The 21,942-nt window shown below is 38.9% G+C and overlaps 3 protein-coding genes across 5 annotated transcripts; all 3 read right to left on the bottom strand.

Annotated features, from left to right (window-relative positions):
* Positions 1 to 2,787: 2,787 nt before the first annotated feature.
* LOC149025205 (uncharacterized) lies at positions 2,788 to 3,399 on the bottom strand. The gene has a single exon (XM_089143556.1). It carries the CDS (start codon positions 3,397 to 3,399, stop codon positions 2,788 to 2,790), a length of 612 nt encoding a protein of 203 aa, XP_088999682.1.
* A 3,824-nt stretch (positions 3,400 to 7,223) lies between these two features.
* On the bottom strand, positions 7,224 to 9,230 carry LOC149025204 (Cystathionine beta-synthase (CBS) protein). Its single transcript, XM_089145428.1, has 3 exons — positions 8,359 to 9,230; positions 7,888 to 8,245; positions 7,224 to 7,813 (listed from the first exon to the last, which is right to left on the bottom strand). Exons 1-3 carry the CDS (start codon positions 8,766 to 8,768, stop codon positions 7,487 to 7,489), a joined length of 1,095 nt encoding a protein of 364 aa, XP_089001554.1. The 5' UTR covers positions 8,769 to 9,230; the 3' UTR covers positions 7,224 to 7,486.
* A 96-nt stretch (positions 9,231 to 9,326) lies between these two features.
* Positions 9,327 to 20,403, bottom strand: LOC149025203 (topless-related protein 4-like). Of its 3 annotated transcripts, XM_089145426.1 has the most exons (27): positions 20,248 to 20,403; positions 20,125 to 20,160; positions 19,917 to 20,041; positions 19,605 to 19,784; positions 19,318 to 19,431; positions 18,987 to 19,145; positions 18,721 to 18,892; positions 18,514 to 18,631; positions 17,835 to 17,950; positions 17,522 to 17,690; positions 17,176 to 17,282; positions 17,003 to 17,072; positions 16,762 to 16,835; positions 16,485 to 16,580; positions 16,310 to 16,405; positions 16,045 to 16,172; positions 15,679 to 15,913; positions 15,407 to 15,571; positions 15,235 to 15,333; positions 14,936 to 15,085; positions 12,851 to 12,961; positions 12,591 to 12,770; positions 12,389 to 12,517; positions 12,186 to 12,281; positions 10,807 to 10,995; positions 9,988 to 10,154; positions 9,327 to 9,900 (listed from the first exon to the last, which is right to left on the bottom strand). In XM_089145426.1, the coding sequence occupies exons 3-27, from the start codon at positions 19,994 to 19,996 to the stop codon at positions 9,702 to 9,704; spliced, it is 3,399 nt and encodes a 1,132-aa protein (XP_089001552.1). In that variant the 5' UTR covers positions 19,997 to 20,041; positions 20,125 to 20,160; positions 20,248 to 20,403; the 3' UTR covers positions 9,327 to 9,701. The 3 variants fall into 3 exon arrangements, with proteins under 3 accessions (XP_089001552.1, XP_089001551.1, XP_089001553.1); XM_089145425.1 differs by lacking the exon at positions 20,125 to 20,160; XM_089145427.1 differs by lacking the exon at positions 20,125 to 20,160 and having other exon boundaries at positions 17,835 to 17,947.
* Positions 20,404 to 21,942: the final 1,539 nt, after the last annotated feature.

Here is a 21,942-nt window from a genome sequence, read left to right as displayed (position 1 = left end):
CGTAAGATCATTTTTCCATGGGGAGAAAATTTTAGTTGGTGATGTATTCAAATTAATGCATCTATTATATTCTATTACGTTCTATCGTTTTCAATCGATTTGGTTTTTGACTTTAGATATCAATCGATTAGTGGGATTTAAATATTGTAAAATTTATGTCTTTGGATCATTGATTTTAACGGATCGAACTAAGCATTTACAAGAGACGACAAGAATAAGTTGAAAAATAGTAAATGCAGGGTTGATTGAGTGGTAAGATTCATGCTTCTCAGTGGAGAGATTGTGAATTTAATCCTTGCATACAACATTTCATATCCAGTATTAAAAAAAATATCAGTACAAAAAAAAAATTGCAAAAAAATATCATGCCTTAGTGTTTTTTTTTCCCCCTATTTTTTGTCATTTAAGGTGATTGTAGGAGGTTTTGTTGATTAAATTTTACCCAAAAAATAAAAATAAAAATTGTTGATTAGATTAATTATTGAAAAAGATTTTCCAAACAAATTAAGCCTTTTTTCTAAATAGGAAGAAGTTAAGCTTATACCTTGGTTTGTATATTTTTTTTCTTCTCGAAAGTTAAGGTTCATCGGGCCAGTCATCTTGATTACATCCTTAGAGGGGAGATGCTGTCTACAAGGGTCGAACCAACAACCTCTTCACTAAAAAGTATGGATCTCTATCACTCTACTAATCTTGACAATATATTTAACTTTTTACTTAGTTTTACATGCTTACCATAGTATCTATTTTTTTTTTTTCAAATATCAATAAAAAAATCACAAAAGTAATAATAATAATAAATAAATAAAAGATTGATTAGAATAGACAAATGTAGCTTAAAATTGATCTTAAAGAAGGTTCAGCTCAATCTAATTTCTCACTAAAATCAAATGGATGGCAACTGCTATGATAATGACCAGTGGGTAATTAGTGGTTGCCCACTATCTTTTTTCAACTTTTTAATACTTTTCTAATAATAAATTTTATTAAAAAAGAAAATTAAGTGATTAGTTGCTTTTAGATTTTCTTTTACAAAAATAATATTTCAATATTTCACTTTACAAAACTAACTAAAATTTCTAATGGAAATCATTTTGTGTAGCCATTTTGCTGATAACCTGAAGTGGCATTTTAATCACCTAAGGTTCAGGTTAGAAAACCTTTTATGTAACTAAAGATTTCCAGGCAATATATGAAACAAAACCAGCAACTAAGATTTATTACACATAATAGCAGGAAAAAAAGTCTGGTAGATTGGGCGAAAGATGAATAAATCCATAATAAATCCATAAGGTTCGAATCAGATCCAACGGTTACATTTGAGTACAGTTGGAGATTACCAAATTAGTGACTCTGTCGAAGCTGGGATTTCATTTCAGAGTTAGCAACTCCTCAGGGAAACAAAGTGGGGAATGAATTGATAATTAGGGAAACATGGTAAGAAGAGCCGAAGAGGGTTTAGAAAATAGAAGCTAGGACAGCTATTCTCCTGGTGCAGAACACCAAAATCCGGATCTTCTCCCAGTCTGTCTGTGCTCCCCCATGGTTTCCTGACCACAAAAATCAGTGGGTTCTACTGATGAAAAAGTTTTTTTTATTTTTTATTTTTTTCAAAAGGATTTCTAAAGTGCTGGCCCTGGCTGGTCTGGAGGCGGGGGGGGAGCACAAACGTCGGGTCGCTGATCCGGACTCGAACACCAAGGCAAGGAGCGCAATGATTTGATTTGACACTTCAATGAAGTTTTACCAAAAAAAAAAAAAAAAGAAACTTCAATGAAGAGGAAAAAAGAATGAGGAAACATACTTTAGGCCTATTACCATACCTAACAGTAGAAAAAGTACCAACTCTATTCTTGGCATCTCACAAAGGTTCTGCTTCCCTGAATCCCCCCTACAACTCTGTTCCACCTCTAACAAAATTCTTTCTCAAGCCCAAGTCTAAATTGCTATCCCTATTCTTTATTTATAACTACACAGAAATAAGCAAAACAAGAAAAAAAAATAGAAAGGAAAGGTAGATATGGCTTCAAAGTCATTTTGCATTTGGTTACTATATATGTGGCTTATTTTACACTTTTGGTCATGGATGATCGGCATCTTTCTCGATTAACTAGCATGTGGAGCCCCATCCGGGTTAGACCTGGTCGGGTAGAAATTTTCCGTATCATAAGTCCCCTATCTCGGACGTTGTTTACATCATGCGGGATAGCAAGGAAGATTAAAAAAAGTGCAAGTCCTTATGGAAGGTGCAAGATGAATGGGATTGACCCAATTCAAATTATTACCTTAAAAAAGGTGTTACCTTAAAAAATGTGCAAGTCTTTATGAAAGGCGCAAGATGAATGGGACTGACCCGATTCAAATTATTACCTTAAAAAATGTGTTACCTTAAAAAGGTGTAAGTCCTTATGGAAGACGCAAGATGAATGGGATTGACCCGATTCAAATTATTACCTTAAAAAATGTGCAAGTCCTTATGGAAGGCGCAAGATGAATGGGATTGACCCGATTCAAATTATTACCTTAAAAAAGGTGCAAGTCCTTATGGAAGGCGCAAGATGAATGGGATTGACCCGATTCAAATTATTACCTTAAAAAAGATGCAAGTCCTTATGGAAGGTGCAAGATGAATGGGATTGACTCGATTCAAATTATTACCTTAAAAAAGGTGCAAGTCCTTATGGAAGGTGCAAGATGAATGAGATTGACCCGATTCAAATTATTACCTTAAAAAAGGTGCAAGTCCTTATGGAAGGTGCAAGATGAATGGGATTGACCCGATTCAAATTATTGCCTTAAAGACACCTTTTTATAAACACTGGCTTGTTTTTGGCACTTACGTAACAATGTCCCGTATGTTTTGGGCTTATCTGTTAGTAAGACTTCCAAAAGTCCCTGGTGTGTAATGCCACTCCAAAGTGCGTTGTACGCCACCCGATCATCAAAATTCTCGATCTCAATGGTTACTTCATCGAAACGTTTTAGGAAATCCCAAATGGATTCATTCCGCCCTTGCCTTATAGCGAATAAGCTATCAGACGTCTTCTTGCTTCCGATTGCACTTCTAAACCGGGTTATGAATTTTCTGGCAAGTTCCCTGAAATTATGGATGGATCCATGTTGAAGACCACTAAACCACTTAATGGTCAGGCCCTTCAATGAGGCTGGGAACGTTCTACAGAGTAGCTCATCTTCCCGAACTAGAACAATCATTCTTGATTTGAAATAACTGATATGCTCCTTCGGGCTCGTTTTTCCTTCGAATGGAGTAAAGGTAGGCATAATGAAATTCTGAGGAAGAGGTAAATTCATGATCTCATCTGAGAATGGTTCTCGATCAACAACGTCCAAATCCTCGTCGCGATCCCAATCCTCCAATTTGCGCTCGACCTCTGCCATCCTCTTCCGAAGGCTATTTTGCCTAACTCCATTCCCGCTTGATTCAACGCTGTTTTCTTTTCTGGATTGAGTTCAGGCAACTGAGACCCTCAATCGGGTTGATTGAGGATGACTTTCTTCTTGGTGCTCCATTTCTTCCCGACGGCTTCTTTGACGATGGTCGGGACCAGCATGACTGGACCTCCGACCTTCGTCAGGTCTTCCTTTCAAGATCCTCCCTCTTGGCCGGGATCTTCTAGCATTTTGGAAGGCTCTCAGTAGCCTTCTCGTCTGAGTGTTGCGCCTTGGTCCTTGCTCAACTCTAACTTGATGGACCAAGCCCCGCAACACCCTTTGCATCTCGATCATTCCCTTGCGGAGCTCGTCCATATCTGTTGCCATAGCATACCTCTGAGGGCCTCAGGATGTGCATTTCCCATTTGGATTTTCAACGACCAGGTTCCCCTCGGGAGGATCCTGTTCCACTCCGGTTGAGTGGACTCCATTGTCTTGATGTGTTTGATCTTAGGGAATCTGATTCCCGCCAACATTTTCTATTCGGGAACGTCCATTATTTCCTCCTCGTCTTGGCATGACTTGAAGATTTTGTTGTTCCCACCGGTGCCAAACTGATGCCGATCAGTTATGCTTCTGGATCCGACTGAGCCTCCTCTCGTATCCGGGACGATGAGTCTTGCAAGAAAGGTTAGATGCGGGTCGACTTGTGTGCCGGGCAGCCGCCTCCGATGGCAAAGTCAGATAATGAACAGAGTAAGGACTCGTGCAAAAGCTACACAAGATTATACTCAGAGTGTATTGGTTGCTTATCGGAGGGGTATGTCTATGCTTTTATATTGTAAGTGTTACCTTTTATGTATTTGGTAAGTTAGCCCGACAAGGGCTATTGTTTCTCCTAGGATCATGCTTCCTTGTCGTTGGTCTCATTCAATCAGCTGCTGAGTTGACCTTCTATATCAAGGATGATTGCTATATATGTGGCGTATGTTACGCTTTTGGTCATGGATGATCGGCATCTTTCCCGATTAACTAGCATGTGGAGCCCCATCCGGGTCAGACCCGGTCGGGTAGAAATCTTCTGTATCATATATAAATCTGCATTACCCTCTATGTATTACGCAAAAGAAAGTAGAAGTGTAATCAAAATCTACTTAGAATTGAATCCAATTTGTAACAAAGCAGGTCATATAAAAAGTAGGAATAGAGGAAAATATAGGTTTAATCATGATACGGAAAAAAATATCGTTGAACCGGGTCCGTCCTTGGTTCAACCCTCAACCCCGGTTGAGGGTTAACCGACCGATTTAGGTTTGAGCGAACTGGGTTCGAAAATGGCGTGTTCAAGAAGGAACCTACCACGATCAGCTAGCAAGCACGAGTCCGAGATCCTCGGGATGAATAATTCATCAAAGTGACGGTTATCAACACTCACGGGAGCGGACGATCGTGCCAACTCGGATAACTGTCATGCCTATGGCATCAAGATCGTGCAATCAGGAGAAGTTATCCATTACCTCACTAACGGGCTTAACCGTCAAAATCTGATGATCACCAAAAGAAGGCATGTACGAGTTCAACTAACGGGATTAAGAGGTAAACTCTATATAAGATAAAACCAATGTACCAAAAAGGTATCTGAATCGTATTCCTAATTATTGTATTCATACTTTAGCTTTGCAACTAGTCAGAGCCTTTGTGATCAGTTCATTAACTAACTTAGCCATTGGAGGTGGACTCCCGAGCCCCACGGTCGGGCCACATCTGATGATTGTTTTGCAGGTCATTCTCAAGTGATCTAAGGGCTGAACATATTTTGGACGCATCAAATCAAAATCCTATATCCTACAAAACTAAGACAGTTAGCCTTCCAACATTTTAGTTTTGTAGAGATACGATCAATAAGTAAATTGAAATCACGCACCCTTGATTTTGAATGGAATGCGGATTAGTCCCAACATACTTCCAACACCCGTTCCTTGGATATTGATGCAATGGCACATTGAACCCTTAAGCTGATTTGAAATGTTGGTACTAAATTAAATACCACTTTTTTGAAAATTAATTTCTTATCAAAAAGACACTAAGAGAAGAGAAAAGATCCATAATAGATTTAAGAGCAAATTGTACTAGCATCCCAAAATAGAGGTCTTAAAGCACTGACACCACATTTTATGTTTAAAAAGCACAGAGATCCCAAAATTGAATTTTCATTAAATATATTTGTCCAATTTGTCACTAAAAACCTTTCTGACACTGTTTATTATATGAATTTTTTTAAAAATACACAGTGATTTAACTATTTTCGGAGATAAATTTAACAAATATATTCAATAAAAATTTAATTTGGGGTATCTGTGCTTTTTAATCATATAGTGGGATGTCTGTGATTTAAGGCCTCCATTTTAGAATGCCAGTATAATTTGCTCTTATAAAAATCCAAATTCCTTGAACCCAAACAATTAAAGGCCTCCATTTTGGGTGCCAGTACAATTTGCTTTTAAAAAAATTCAAATTCGTTGGACCCAAACAATTAAAAAAAGTTAGGAAAAGAAACCCTGTCCACCCATACCAATGGATTTATAACAGTATTTATTTTGTTAATGGCTGGAAAAGATGGGTTGGATTAGTAACAGAAAGGTCAAAAGGATCCCATTCTTAACTCTGAAGTAATGGTGAAACAAGTAAAGGGTACGTATACTGGTAAAAAGATTCTCTTTGGGGAACAGCATTTTTATGAAAGAACATCTCAATTATATTTCAAAGGTTATCATATCTAATAATGACTCTCATCTTGTCATTACAATTGCAAACAATATTTCGTGGGAGAAAGATTTTCTGGCCCGGTGTTGGGTACCAAAAGAGGGATTTTGTTCCTTGAGATTTAGGGCTGCTCGCAGTGGACATTTGATTTGTGTTTATATGTGATTCATTTAATTACGATTTATGTTTTTTTTTTTTTTTTTTTGGGCAGGTTCATGATGTTCATCAAGTCATACACCTTGATTATTATCTTCACTGAGGGAATTTTGTCTTTCGTAAAAATCAAACCCTTAACATCTCCACTGAAAAATATGTCCACAAATCTAGACCGAACAATGAATCTGTACCGTCCGCTGCTCAGAGCAGCATTGCTCCCAAACAAAATCAACCAAAATAGTAGACATATAAACGGACCGAATTCGACTCTGTATCCGAATCCTATTAGCAAATTTGCTATCCGAATCCGGAAAAAATTTAGAGAAGGCATCAGAATTTGAATCCGGAAAAAATTTAGAGAAGGCATCAGAATTTGAATCCGAAACTTTATCGGATATCCGATAATAATCCGATCCGATAAAATATCCGATTATTGATTGATAATTATCACGTTTTTATATTTTTTATTATACATTTATAATTTTCGAATACCGCTATCCGAATCCAATTATTATCTATTTTTAAAAAAAATTTGTTAAATACTTTATTCTATCCGGATAAAAATTTATCCGATCTAATAATCAATTATCCAAATCCGAATCCGATTGCTTAATATACGGACACGGATATTTTTTGGTAAGAAAATTTTCAGATACAGATATCCTTAAACGAATACGAATGCAAATTCGGAGCCGAATTTCGACCATCCATTTACAGGCTTACAAAAGGGAACCTGGATCTTTACCCCGTAAAGATGATATGAACTCGATAATAGAGAACAATATTGTATATGAAACCAAATAAATTTCTTAATCTTTGACACAGTGAACATGAGAACGAAACCCAAGAAGCGTGAATGTTTAAGTTTCTCAACCCTGATCCATAATAAATCATGATTCATTCAGCTTGACTGGAGGCTTTTAAAAAATCTGTAAGAAACACCTCCCTAGTTTTCCTACTTCTCTTTTTGGTAACCTCCCTTGAATCTCTTCGAATGCAAGTAACTGGACAATCAAGAAACAAGTTGATATAAAAATCGGGTTTTGATTCCTTGAAGACTTTTTAACCTAACAAGCACAATTCGAAGGATGTAGCAGAAAAGAGTTGTTAAAGACAAAACTGCAAAGATATGTACAACCAGTAACAGGGGATGGATACAGAGATCAAGATCTTCTCAGGTCTCTAACGATGAGAGGGAGACCCTTATCATTCGAAGGACATCTGTAAGAGAGACGATCCCTATGAGCAAACCCTCTCCGTCCACAACCCATACTCGATGTACATGTCCATTCACAGCCTTTTCAATCACTTCCCCCAACCTCGCCTCCTGGAAACAAGTAACAAGCTCTCTCGGCGATGAAGGTGAGGCACCACCTTTGGCTCTTGATACTTTCTCTGTGAACTCCAACACATCAAGAGGCAGCCATGACTGTAACAAAGAGATTGGACATTCTTTCAAATCAGTAGCAGAGAAAGTCCCTATCAGCTTCCTTCCCTTCCCCTGCACGAAATGGGATGGATTGATTAATTATAAGCAGTCTAAACAGGAATAAAAACAGGGTAAGATCTACAGACGTCTATAAGTTGCTTGTGATCTTCTTGGGGGTCTTCAGAGGCTTCCACAATGGGGACAGCTTGAAGGGAAGCAGTGGTCATGCATTTAATCGTATCAATGGCTTTGGTGCGATTGGTGACACCAAAAACATACATGGCATTCGCTCCCGTTTCTCCAAGAGGGCGATACAGAATCTCCTCCATCGTAGCCTTGTTTGCCTTAAAGAAACGCAAAACATCCATCTGGGTCAGCATCCCGTAATTGGTTGCTGACTCTGCTACTTCAACTCCAGAGACGTTCTCCACATGAACATGACCCTCCACCGGAACCAGAGCTCTGTGGATGCCTCTGCAGAATACTTCCATGCAATCTAGAAGACTGCACCAAATATACACACAAAATCACGAGTTGGGCCAAGGAAGAACTAGGTAGTAGAAGAAGAAAAACAAGCTAAATGATCAAAAGGGTGGTTGGGGCATTCGATTTCATGCCTGGTATTAGGGTTTAAGGTCCAGAGACAGAGACTTTCAAGGGAGCGGCCGATGATGGTAGAGATAGGGACCGACATACGCTTATCCAAATCGAAACTACGATCGGAATCGGGTTGTTCAGCGATGTGAGCGAGGATGTCGAGCATAGTGACCATGCCGATGAAGTGTTTGCGAACGGCACCAGTTTTCTTATCAGACTCCATGATCATAGACCCACCGGCACCGATATATTGGCCAGGCGGCGCCGCCACGGGGACCGCCGAAACTCCGTTGGCCACCAGAGCATTCATGGTGTCTACTATCGAGGCCATATAAGGAACCTCCACTAATCGTCTCTTGTGCAACATCAGATCCTGCACCTTCTTCTCCTTCAACCACTGAGCTTCGCTAATGGTTTCGCGTTGGTTCATCGCCTGTATCGTTGCTGGTACAGTAACAGGTTAACCCTTCTTGGACCAAGCTAACCAAGCTGAGCATTAAAAATAAAATCCCTAACGTGCAGAACCCAAGAAGTCGGTCAAGGAAGGGATTTCTATGTATTACGTGTCAGAAGCTCTCTTCTTCATGCGAACTCTTCCTTGCCACAGTGCCACCACTGGCGACAAAGCTTAATAAGTATATGACATGTTCCCCTCCACCTCAACGCTCATGGCTCAGCCATTTTCAAGACACATGGAGCTCCTTCCTGCTTAATACAAATGAGCTCATTTGCAGATCTCTAATGGTGGCACGTCTCAAACTCCATTTTCCTGGTCATTCTTGTTTCTCATTGGTACTCTATAACCAGAGGAGAGAGAGAGAGAGAGGAGTTCACATGAATTGGACCAAATTCCTGTCGGGTCCAACCGACTAGTCTGACCACTTTCAAGATTGTTCAAATTAAAATTGTAGCAAAACAAAACAAAGTGAAAGTAAAATAAAGGAAGAGGGAACGAACAAATGTGGTTGTACCTTATGAACTTTATAGGTAAATGAATCATAATAAAAATAACCAAATTAACTGTTCAGATACAAAGGAGCAATTCATTCTTTCATCCCAAACCCTGATTGGTCGTTTGAATGACAGATTTCTAGATTCAAACACCATAAAACCCCCACCCCCCACCCCAGCCCACCAACTTCTTCTTCTTTTCCCCCTTCCCCCGTTCCCCCAACCAAAGCAGCAGCCAGACCTAGCCATGAAGACATTTACATCAATTTGATCATAAGCTTATACACTAAGAAATGCTGTCATATGTATGCTACATGCTACCACGCCTACATCTTCTACAGTTTCCCCATACAGAGAGATTGGTGAGATAATATCAGCTGTCATTGGTCAATATCATTAGCCTTCTTCTCCGTTACCTTGACTGTCGATCTGAACCACCAATGCCAGAGGCAATACTAGACCCTGCACCATTTTCTGCTGGTGGCACGGTTCCCCATTTCCCTTCTCCCTCAAGTGGCTCAAAAACGACGACTCCACCATCAGTCAGTCCTACTGCAAATTGATTGGGTTCTGAAGGATGAGCCGCAACAACAAGTGGATACACCCTCGGGCTGTCATAAAACACAATACCTGATTAGTTTATAAGGTAAGAAAAGGATGGGCACATGTTCATGCAGTCATCAGCAAGGATGGCATACCTGGGGTTGGAAGGTAGATAGGCAGATGGACTAATTCGACACCTCATTCTGAGTGTTGTGGAAGTAAAAATCCCCACACTTCCATCTTCAAAGCTGGCATATATTGAATGGCTATCACAGGAATATGTAGCATGTGTGACAAGACCACCTGCTTCTTGGGAAAACAACTGGTGGGAAACAAAATTCAGTTACCCGATCCATAAATATCTATTTTGACAATGGACATACACTTCCAAAAAAAAAGAAAAGGCATTCTTGTATGACATGACTTTGTAAATAAACCCCAGTTTTCTTAACATAGTAATATAATTGGGTTTTTTTTTCTTTTCTTTACTTCTTTACTTTTCCAGAATCAGAGAGGAACATTTTAAATGTGGCAAATGAACAGGCTTCAATTTCTTTCCATGAAACAAGAGTTCCGGCAACCAATATGGAAGTACAGATAATTCGTTGGAATGCTACTAAAGAAGTATGGAAATAAGAAGGTAACCAACTCGTGTACAGTAACCAGCCCATAGTTTATTTCTCCTCCTTTTTCCCCCCCTTCTGTGGCAGGGGCGTTGGGCATGGAGGTGCTCAACAGAAAAGAGGCATATTCATGCATGCTCAAATATATCAAGTGAACAGAAAAATCATCATGAATTAATAGAAAGTCAAATACTTGAGGCACAATATATTTACACTCGATACAAATGTCATGACCTATGGATAATTCACCATGGGTGGCATCACAATGGCACAAATAGTAGCAAAAAAAGAAATGCTACAAAAGAAACCAACATGTAAACTACTATAAAGATTTGAGTATTTGCACCATACCTGCTTAAGGCACTCAAATTTAGATACATCGTATATGGCAATCTGTGTTTCATGGACAACGAGGAGGTGTATCTGATCTTGGTGAAATTGGACACGTGTCTCTGCAAGAGGAGATGGCTTACACCCAGCTGGAATCTGCAAGAACTTGTAACCTTGCTTCTCCCATTTATCGGTGCTCCAAATACAAAGCTGGTGGTGGAGGAAGGATGAGATACAAATTACTTAGAATCAGAACTTAAATTTAAAAAGCAAATGGTTAAAAAATTCTGATTTCAAATTATATAACAAATTCTCAGTGCATCCAACAAGATAAAACAGATTTCCTGATCCATATTGACAACCGAAGCAACTCCCAAGGTGGTGTGATTTAAAGTAGGAAATTTTTTTCTTCTGACAATCTGTCTCTTTCCCTACCATGGATAGTGAGGTTGTTCATACAGTATGCACCAAGAACAAATGCAGGACAACCTTCAAGTCATAAAGGAAATCAGAAAACAAGAAAGCACAAATTTCTAACTGATGTTGTGGGTCCCACATAATGTTTCCATCAACAGCGCTCTCCCTTACACATGGCCAATTGGCTTCCTTTGCTATTCTACTTATGGACCATGATTGAGGCCATTTCCTATCTTATATGACACCAACAATAACAAACCTTCTCTCGACTAAATGGGGTTGGCTACATGGATCCTTGCCTTCCATTCAGCTTTAATGCTATACTAGATAAAATGCCTAAGCTATGCATATCCTTTCTCCCCACTTCTCTAAGGTTATCTCAATTCTACCCCTAGTTATTCTAATTCCTTCAATTTGGATTAAATCCCTTTTCCATACGGGCATTTAAGGTTCTGCTAAACATGGCCGTGCCACCTCAAATCAGTTTTCTCCCAGCTTATCATTTGTCGGAACTACACCTGAACCAGCTCCAATATGACCATTCCTTACCTTATAGACCTTATATGATAACCTAACATTTACACCTGACAAATAAGTATTACCTGTATTTCGGAGATTAAGCAAATGAAATGGCACCGGCCAGGTATTCAATTTTCTCCCCCACTACAGCTATATCGACCGCAATGTACATGAAAACAAAAAGTTCAAAAATGGGGGGAATTCATTTTCACGCGTGAAGTACTACATGGAATCACGTATCCCTTGTAATAATACTAGACATCAAATTCTTTTTTATCCTTCAGTGCTTCTAGGTAGAACATAGACAAAGAAACAGTCTTTATTTGGCTGTATGCAGTGTCCACTAGGGGCTGTAAACTTAATATAGACCTATAGCTTTAAACATACAGACAAATACATAAAATAAACTTGGCACATGCAGACAAATACATAAAGCAGACTTGCTAAAAGCATTATCAGCAAACCTGAGAATCAGCTCCTGATGATACAAGCACATTTAGAAGGTGGGAGAAGGCAAGGCCAGTTATTCTCTTCTGATGACCACTAAGCTTGCTTTTAACCTGTGGAAATTACGAAAGCAGGATGACAACACTTTCAGTTTGCGGTAATTCATTAAATTAAATATTGAAGTAACCAAGTGTAGGCATCAGCTAAAAAAGAAACTTACCTCATCAACGCGAACATTATAGATTTGAATTGATGAATCATCCATGCCAATGGCAATGACATTATTGTCCTGTGGATGGAAAGCAAGAAAAGTTGCTGCTGGTGGTGGAGCCATGAATGTTGTCATTGTCTGCATTAGAGCTAAGCACTGTTAAAACCCATAACTAGAAGAAAGAACCCGATATATGCAATACCAATCCCACCTTGAATGTCATCATGTTGAAAAGTGAAATTTTCCCTCCAGATGCTGACATAACATAAGAATCATTCTTTGAGAGTGCAAAGCACGAAACAGCATCTTCAGAAGTGGTACTGTTTGTCTCATTGGTCATTAACATTCCATTTGAAGGTTGCCACAATTGTGGAACAGCACTTGCAGATGCCTATGAATGATGGTGTTTGATCAGACCAAATTCATGGTAAATAAGGCTGAAGGAAAAGAAAACAGAACATCAACCAATACCTTCCCAGAGGAATTCCTTTCACTTTTTGACCATTTCCAAAGCTTGTGTACAGCATTTGATGCTAAAGCCAAGATTGCGAGTCCTGAATTAGTATAAATCAACCTACAAACCTGGAAAGATTGATCAATTTATTACGAATCTTATATGCTATGTAACACAAAACTCAATTACCTTACAGAGAGATGGATGGGGAGGGAAAGTAATGGTTCTAGAACATTGTCACACTAGAATATGGCAAGCAATATATCAAAACAAGATATAACAAATAGAAGTCAGTGATGAGAGACATACTCGGTAGGGAAAAGAAAGGGGAGGGGAACAAATAATAGAGACAAGCATTATCCATAAACAGAACAGAAGAAGTGTTAATTTTCAGCTAACAAACCAGTTTTTGCTATTGAAAATTCAGCCACTCAATTGTGTGTTGAATTTCAGAAAAGGGGGGGGGTTCTATGATCAGCAGATTTAACCCAAACAATTCCAGGAGAGTTAAATCCCAGAACAAGGAGCAATTGCAAAAGAAAAAGCAGGAGCTGGATCTATTTTCACTGTGAAGACCTGAACCAAGACATGATAATCGGATAAGGAAACTAGCCCCAAATCAAATGTAGTTACCAAGCCATGCCAAAATGAAGCTTAATATTTCAATCCCCAGTAGAGGATTACAAAATGACTATGATGATTAGACAAACCAGTCCACAGAAAAATAGCCAATCATCATGCCTCCAGTTGCCTGCTTTCACTTAGTGGTACACTGCTCAAAAGAAGCTATCTAATTGTTTTACTATGGAGGAGCAGTATTATAAAGAGATACCCTCTCAATAATAACAGTATCTCTTAGGTTCATGGACCAAATATGATTCACTGAACTTTCCCTTACGATTTCCCCCAAGGAGTTACAATACTTCTTTGAACCCCCCCCCCCCGGGAGGGCAAAAAAATAAAATAAAATTGGGGCATCCTTCCATAAATATGTATCTAACTGAAAACTTCGCAAATAAAAAATGTTAAACACAAGAAAGGGAAATATGTACTGACTAAAGCCAGTGAGTTGGGCCAGCATTTGCAGCCAACTTAAGCCAAAGCCAAAACCCCACAGCCAGTCCTCAATTGAACCACAAATGAATCTGATTTAATTAACCACCATTATCATACACTGCATTGATTCATGTTGGTTAGACTTAAGGTACTTTTGACAAGATCTAGGGATACTGACACCAGATTTCTGACACCCAGTTTTAAACTGCTTCGTTGAACACAAGTTGTCTTTGGCCTGCACAACAGGTTGCACATTATCATTCGGAAAATAGCTCACATGGCAGGTCCACATGCACTTCCTTGATGGCTCAAGACAAGGCCATCTTGTCTTCTACAAACTCACAATCCTCAGTAAAAAAAACCTATGGGCCAAAAAGCTAGGGCAACTTAACCTAAAGTTGCATCCAGTCAATATGATCAGGTTGAAATCTGCCCAAGTTGCATCCTCGGGATAAAAGAGACAAACAACCTCGAAGCCAAAACCCCGATAGGCAGAGAAAAAATGTCATAATAATGAGAAGAGTACTATAAAATGCAATGGCGATCCATGGAAAACATTTACACAATTTGTAGGACCCATCATCTCCTATTTATACCAAGATACGGTTCAAGTGTCCAATACATAGAGAAGTCCTTGATCTAATGCGACAAAAATCAATTGCCATGGGTTTATAGGTAAGGATTTACCAGTGCACAATGTGACTTATCCTACAACCACGAAAGTTCAAAGACATACAAAACATGGTGCAAATACTCATTAAGTAGACTAGTTAGACCACAACCTTACCCTATGCATGTTATATTTTCCACTATAGACTTGGGTATTACATGTTTTATCTTTGAAATACAACAACAGTTTCCAATAAATATCTTACCCACAATAACAGGAAGTCACTTCTCATCAACAAAATGTCAACACACAGAATACACTATAAGTATGTTGAAAAATGTGCTCTACTTTTTCACGTGACCCAAAACCCACAGAAATTTAAAAACAAAACAATTTCATTCGGTAATCTAAAAGCTAGTCCATGAAGGACACATACCTTCGCAGACGGCATGCTATCAGGGAGCCTCAAGGAGCGGCACTGAGATTTTTCACTTATTTCAGTCAACTTCCAAATCTTGGGCTTCTCCAGAGAATCCTCTACAACTCTGGGTGGTTTCACATCAACCAAACCTCGGCTCTCTCCATTCTAAAGGAAAAAAAATGAAGGTAAATAATTAGCTGCATAAATATTGCAAAATTGCCTTAACATATAAGCTGATTCATCAAGTATGAGTTAACAAATGCAACGCTTTTCTTCAAGAAGCAAGCATCCATAAGTTACAGTGTTTAACTTACCTGTCCAACTATTGCCATTACTGGAGTACCACGATCTAATAAACCCACATTTGTTCCAGGAATCGCTGTGGGAGGTCCGAATGCATTGATTGTAGGTGCCTGAATACCAAATCATCTTCAGTCAATGAACAAACCCATATCTTTAAGCCAACAAGTGTTTCAAATAAGTTACCTTCACGACTGAACCAGAAGCAATCCTGGTAGCATCAAATGGACGATTTTCAAGGGCATGTAATAGCCGAAGCCCATCTGCATTTGCTAGAATTTTAACTCCATTCTCATTCGTTGAAACAGCTAATAGTGTCCCTTCCTTATTGAATCGAATAATTGGAGATGGCTAGGACATAATCAATATTAGATTAGTTAGAGACATGAGATGGTACTTTCTTCTGTTAAAGGTATTAAGATAACCACTTAATGCAACACCATGTGGCTAAAACTTACAGGTAATCCACCATCTGCATCAGTGGCTGTTAACAGGTTAACATTGTCCATGTCCCAAAATTTGATCACAGATTCATCACCGGCAGCCAAAAACCGATTTCTAGTAGTATCAAACTGCACAATCCCCACAGTCCGTTTGCCAATACCATGATATGTCCGCTTCACAGCACCTTCGCTTTCATTCCATTCCACGATGTATGATTCAGAATCTTTACTTGTCCCACATGAGAATAGCCTGAAAACTCCATTGGTAAATAAGACAGATGCTTCAAATTTAAGATATCATAATTGAAGACATCAGGCAGTCATACAGGTTAAAATAGTAAACCAGAATGACAAAGGAAAATGTATGATTCATATGTAAACCTTGTTCCATCAGCACTGTAGGCCATCCTCATACATGCATGTCCGGGTGCATCATAGTCAACTCTTGAACCCATGTTATCATACAGCCAAGCCTTAATCTTCCCATCCAATGCTGTAGAGAAGACAAACTGAAAGAGAGAGCCATGAGGATGGGACACGATCTACACATTCCAGTAGACTCAGAGCAGAAAAGACTAAATGATAACAAAACTAGAAGTGCATAGAGTATGTCTTTGCAAGAAATAATTTCAGACGACGATAATACCTGAATGTTTTCCTTATAATGTGGGCAAACAGAATAGACTGGTGCTTCATGTCCTTCAAAAGTATAGAGCTTTGAACCATTGGCTGCATCCCATACCTGCACCGACAGTGAACTTCAATAACAGAGGTCACAAGCGCAGTCCTCACATCAAAAGCCATGGTACACTAAAAGATACCTTGATAGCCTTGTCATCTCCACAAGTTATGATGCACAATTGCTTGTTTGGGTGTGAAAAAGCAAGATCATTAACAGCACCCACATGAGCATCGATCTGTATAATCACACAATTCAATTATAAACTATACCACATTTATGTAACAAATACAATCAGCTACAATTAGAGAGAGGAGGAAAGAAGCCGACAGAATTTTCCAATGGTATAGACCAAGTAATAAATAAATTTTGCTGAACTACCCAAGTAGATAAATACAGAATTGTTTGATGGAACCGACCTCCAGGTGCTGCCGAAGGTCATCAACACCATGGTAGGAATATACATGCACTATTTGTTTTGAGTATGCAACACCTGAATGGAACCCAAAAAGAAGGGTTGGGGTGACGAAGCAGAATCAGCGATGTTAGCAAGGCCGTCTCATTTTAGAAATATCATATGTCCCAGCATTCCATAACGTAGTTAGAATGTAAACATGAATATCAAATTAGTCAAACTGACAGTATCTCATCTATACATACCAAAAAGAGTGCCATCAGGAGACCACATGACACGGGTGACAGACAGAGAAGGTTCTTTAGCCAAAGCTGTCTATATAAATAAGAGAAGAATGAGAATCACCTTAATAGTTCATAGTCTTAATCAGCATTAAACATAGAGCTTCTGATCACAAAAGTTTACTTGGAAGACGTACCTGCAGACCCATTGGAACTTCGCTTTCCCATAACTTAAAGTTCTTCACAGCAAGCCTTTCCCTGCTGCCAAGCTCCCAGACCATTATGTCACCAATGGATGTTCCAACTGAAATTTGTATCCAAACAATAATCAAAAGATGGCTAAAAAGAACAACTTTTGCCAATATGCATACCTCCTTCCCTCTCCCACACTCCCCCCCCCCCCAAAAAAAAAAAAAGAAAAAAAAGAAAAAAAACATAAAAAGAACAAGAAAGAGAAAGAAATGGGAAAAAAACAAATACAAAGGAAAGAAAAGAACCCCAACCAGAACAAGTAATAGATGCTTTAAGGCAGCAAGGGCTAACCAAGAAGTAATGTCTGCTGCATTGGGTGGAAATCCATACTCCTCACAGTAGAGCCTTGACTGAGAGTCACAACAACAGTCTTAGGCAAGTCATCTAAAGAGTATAAACTCTGAATATGACTCTGGCTACCATATGTAGGAGGCAAACTATTTACCGGCAGATTGTTAACCTGCAACAAGTATCACAACATGAAAAAAAGAGACAAGAAAATGAAGAATAGAAAGTTCGCAAAGAGTAGTTAGAGATTGAAAACCAAAGGTGACTTTCCAAAAAAGACAAAGAAATACTTGAGAACGTAAAATGAAATATGTACCTCATCCTGCATTCCCAGAGTTCTAGCCCTCTTTAATGCATGCTCAGAGTCGGCAGTTTGATAATCCACAGCCAAGTTGCTGGTAGGAGGAGTAATAGGACGCTTTAGGATAGCTGCTGCCATCATCAATATACAAATGGGATGAGTGTAACATTCAACAAATCTTGTAACAGTTAAAACAGAAAAAAGGGGGGGGGTAGAGGTAGGGGTATGGTTTACCAACAATATAGATCAGATAAGATGAATTTAACCTAACAAGTGCACTCAAAATCTGAATGACATAAGTCAAAGCTAATCTGAGAGAGACAGGCCTGAGAAAACATATAATCAGAAACCTTCAGATGTCTGTCCCCCCCCCCACCTGTTTCTTGTATATTAACCACACAATATATTTTCCACAGGGAAAAAAATATCTTTAGTCAATATATTTCAAATTTACATGTCTTTGCACAAATATTTTCCTATGTTGAATATTTTATTTGCTGATGTTTATACAATAACATAACTGTCAATAACACTAAATTAGCCAGATAAGGGATGTGTCTACATGCTGAGTTGTGGAGGGAGAAACAAGACAGGAAAATTCAGGTTGGTGTGACTTAAATCACATGATTGAAATCACATAAAAGAGCAGCTTCAGGAAAAGAGATCACGATGAACAGCTTTCTACAATATTTACCTGCACTATTAGGAGCACTTAAGCCTATTGCTCCAGCAGAAACTGAGGGATGGGGTACAGGGGATGGACTAGCCATCCATGCAATAGGAGCTGCATGAGGTGGTGCAGGTGGAAATGGCTGAAAACAACAATACCAAGTTAGATTTCATGAAGACAAACAATTAAGCTGCTCATTAGAAACAGAATGTATTCCTTAATTTCACTTACACCATGAGCTCCCAATTGTGGGAAACCTCCAACCTTAGGAATGGAGGGCATAATAGGGGCAGGGGATGGAACCCGAGCTCCATTTGGTTGTCCACAAGTATGGTCCACAAAGAGAGTCTTTATGTCGGGGTTAGACCTCGGGTTCTTGCAAAGCTGGTGTTGCCAATTTAAGCTGTGAAGAGGTAAAAAGCAGGTCGGAAGAGTAAATATCATGTCAACTGTCAGGGAGAACTGAACTCAACTACAAAATGAGAGCTATTAATTACCTCTGATTGATTAAGGTCCTTAATCTTGAGTTTTTCAGGCCGGGAAACTGAAGCTTTTCACGGAAAAGTGGATTTGCCTCAATTAACTTTTTGAGTTCACCAAGCATTATGTTCCTAGCAGATTTAGTATCTCCATACTTAGAAAGCTGCTCGTTCTCCCTGTAGGTAGTACACTTCCTTCAAAACTCCAAGACAAAGTAAAACAAAGACTCTACTTGTACTTAGATCATGTGAAAGAAAACAAGCACTTAATGGTGGAAACAGAGGTTCTATTTGTACCTAAATGATACTAAAGAAAACAAGCACTTAATGGGGTAATGTTTTTCCTGACCTGAAGTTATCTAATGTGAGAAGCTGCGTTATTTCCTTGAAAAGTTCGTCATTAAAAGCGGCGAACACTTTCAGGTCCTTCACAAGAATCTCTACTGCTTTAGAACGGTCATGCCTAGAAAAAAAAAATATAAGAGTGAATCATTATTTCTCAATTCAAAAAGAAAAAAAAGAGACGAAAAAAACAGAAGTTGGAAAATATAATTCCAAGAAAAAGAACCCATTAACACGAATATAAATAAATTAAACTAGAAGGGTTAAAAAAAAATCAACCCATTCACCACCTACTTGTCTAGGGCTTCAAGGTATTTCTGCTTCCGGATCTCAAAAAATATCTTCATCGAGTATCTGTTATCATCTAACTTCGTGAATCCAGTGAGATACTTCTCGACCTCCTCCCATTCCCCGTTTGTCACGGCATCTTCAAAATACTTCATATTAAAGAAAAACCCTGACTCCTGCTCCAACCTGATGCGAGAATAGAACAAACCAACACACAACAATTCATCAAAAAAGCTACAAAATTTCAAGTATATCGACTCTGCAGAGATATTAGAACATGAAGTCCCTGGAAAACAGAAACAAAATAACCATTCTTACTTGTGAACAGTTTCCTTAAATTTTTCTTCATCGAGAAACTGAAGTATCAGAAAAACCAACTCTCTGCTAAGAGAAGACATGTTCGTCTCCTCCGGGATACCGATACCGCCTAAAAAATCAAAGCCCTGCCGGATCGATGAAACACGAGTGAGAAAAGACTCCGAAAGCAGGAAAAAAAAGGTTACGAAAATAGGGTTTTTACCCTCACCAATTCAGTTCAAAAGAACGAATTAAAACAAGACTTCTGCAATAATGAATAATTAAACAATGAGAAAAAAAATCATACCAGAACAGAAAAAATGAAAAAAAAAAATAAAAAACGTTCGTTTACCTCTCCTGTAATTGATTGAGAGACAAAGAAAGAGAAAAAAGCGCAGATCGGAGCAGCAATTGCAGAAGGAGATAACAATGACGAAGACAACGTTTTAATAGTCTTTTCCTTCTCTTTCTAAAGACTTCTCTTTTTCTCTCTCCTCAAAAAACGGAATTGGGGAGATGTGAAACACCAAAACAGTGTGTCAGACGAGATTAAATACCCCTAATGAAAGCGAGAGATGGCCGTATTGAAAAGTGATAATCCCATGTACATATATTTATGATAAGTCGTTGCACTTATCAAATAAAGTTGATAAGCTGAGTGTGTACTAGTGATAAGACAATTTCAATTACTTATAAGGGAGTTATTAAAAAAATCGCCGGAGATTAAGTAAACCGGCGAGATTCGCGGGTACTTCGAGGAGAAGGAACTGAACCCATCATTATTACCAAAAATACCCTCGTTCGAGCTGATTGACGACTTTTTAGGAGCATCTGTAGCATGCGTTTAATCTGCATCATTCTCAGTGCACCCTACGAACACTGTCTTGTCATCCACAGACTCTGACAACTGATTTGAATCAGACGTAACTAGTTTTTAAAGCTTTTAGAAAAGAGTTGCCATCGCGATCACCATCACCATCACCTTCCGTGCTTGATAAGCAGTCTGTCAATACGCATCGAATGGTTCAGAATGGGTTTGGCGTTTGGAGATGGACGGCTTAGAGAAGCAGGAGTATTGTAATAGAACGTCTCGCCATACACATTGTCATTTTGGAGATATGATTATGGCAGAAGAAAGAGACAGAAAGGAAAGTTGAGGAAACAGATGCGGAATGAGGAGAGAGAACGACTTTTAGTGAGTGAGAGGTAGTAGAGCTCACGTAAGGACGTGAGGTGTGCCTTTACGAGTTTTGTGGGTCCCACAGATCACCCTCCCTGACGCGTCGGGCGTTTCCTTAATTTCCTTTCTTTATTTATTTATTGTTATCTTTTTCTTTTTTTTTTCTCTTTTGGGTGGGGGTAGGCGTTACTGGAGACCATCGCATCACAATTCACAATACGTAGAGAGGTAGGTCCCACCCAAACGATTACTTTCATTTCTGGTCTTGACAATTTCGTTTAGTCTTTATTTCGCCTAAACTTTCCTCTTATTTGACCACGTGGTTTAAATTAATATGTTTATAAGCATGATGAGTTGGTCGAATGTTGAATCTTTGGGGCTGCTCGAAACACCCACTCCTTTCCAAAAGGAGATGATTATCGAGTTAAGTGTTAGTACACGCAATACGACGGGGTGGCTGCCACGCGATGCTTATATATATATATATGATAAATCAACGGTCACGCATGCATATCTTTAAACGTGAATGGTGGGACCACTTTACGGATAAACCGTGGAAGAGGAATTTCTTTTTTACGGTTAGATCGAGCTCTTGATATTGTAAAATGCGGCATTCAGTCTACGAAAAATATTAAAAGGATGGGTCCCATCCAGGTTACATGGTAGATCTCCCGTTGGTCCACACTTATTCTGAACAAGCCCGTGAGATTAATTTCGTATTCTTCTACTAGGAACGCTCCTACAATTATGAATAAACGAATACTCTTCTTGTCCACTTAAGTGGACATCGATCACACACACAAAGCACAAACCACGTTATCCGATATGGGTGATTGCTCGTCCAATAGCGTTGACCCACGTGTGTAT

This window comes from Hakea prostrata, chromosome 2, assembly GCF_041222555.1.
Source record: "Hakea prostrata isolate BN-2017 chromosome 2, UWA_Hpros_2, whole genome shotgun sequence".
In the NCBI taxonomy this organism is placed as follows: domain Eukaryota; kingdom Viridiplantae; phylum Streptophyta; class Magnoliopsida; order Proteales; family Proteaceae; genus Hakea; species Hakea prostrata.
The sequence above is the reverse complement of the archived record's forward strand: the minus strand, read 5'-3'. Positions and strand labels throughout refer to the sequence as shown.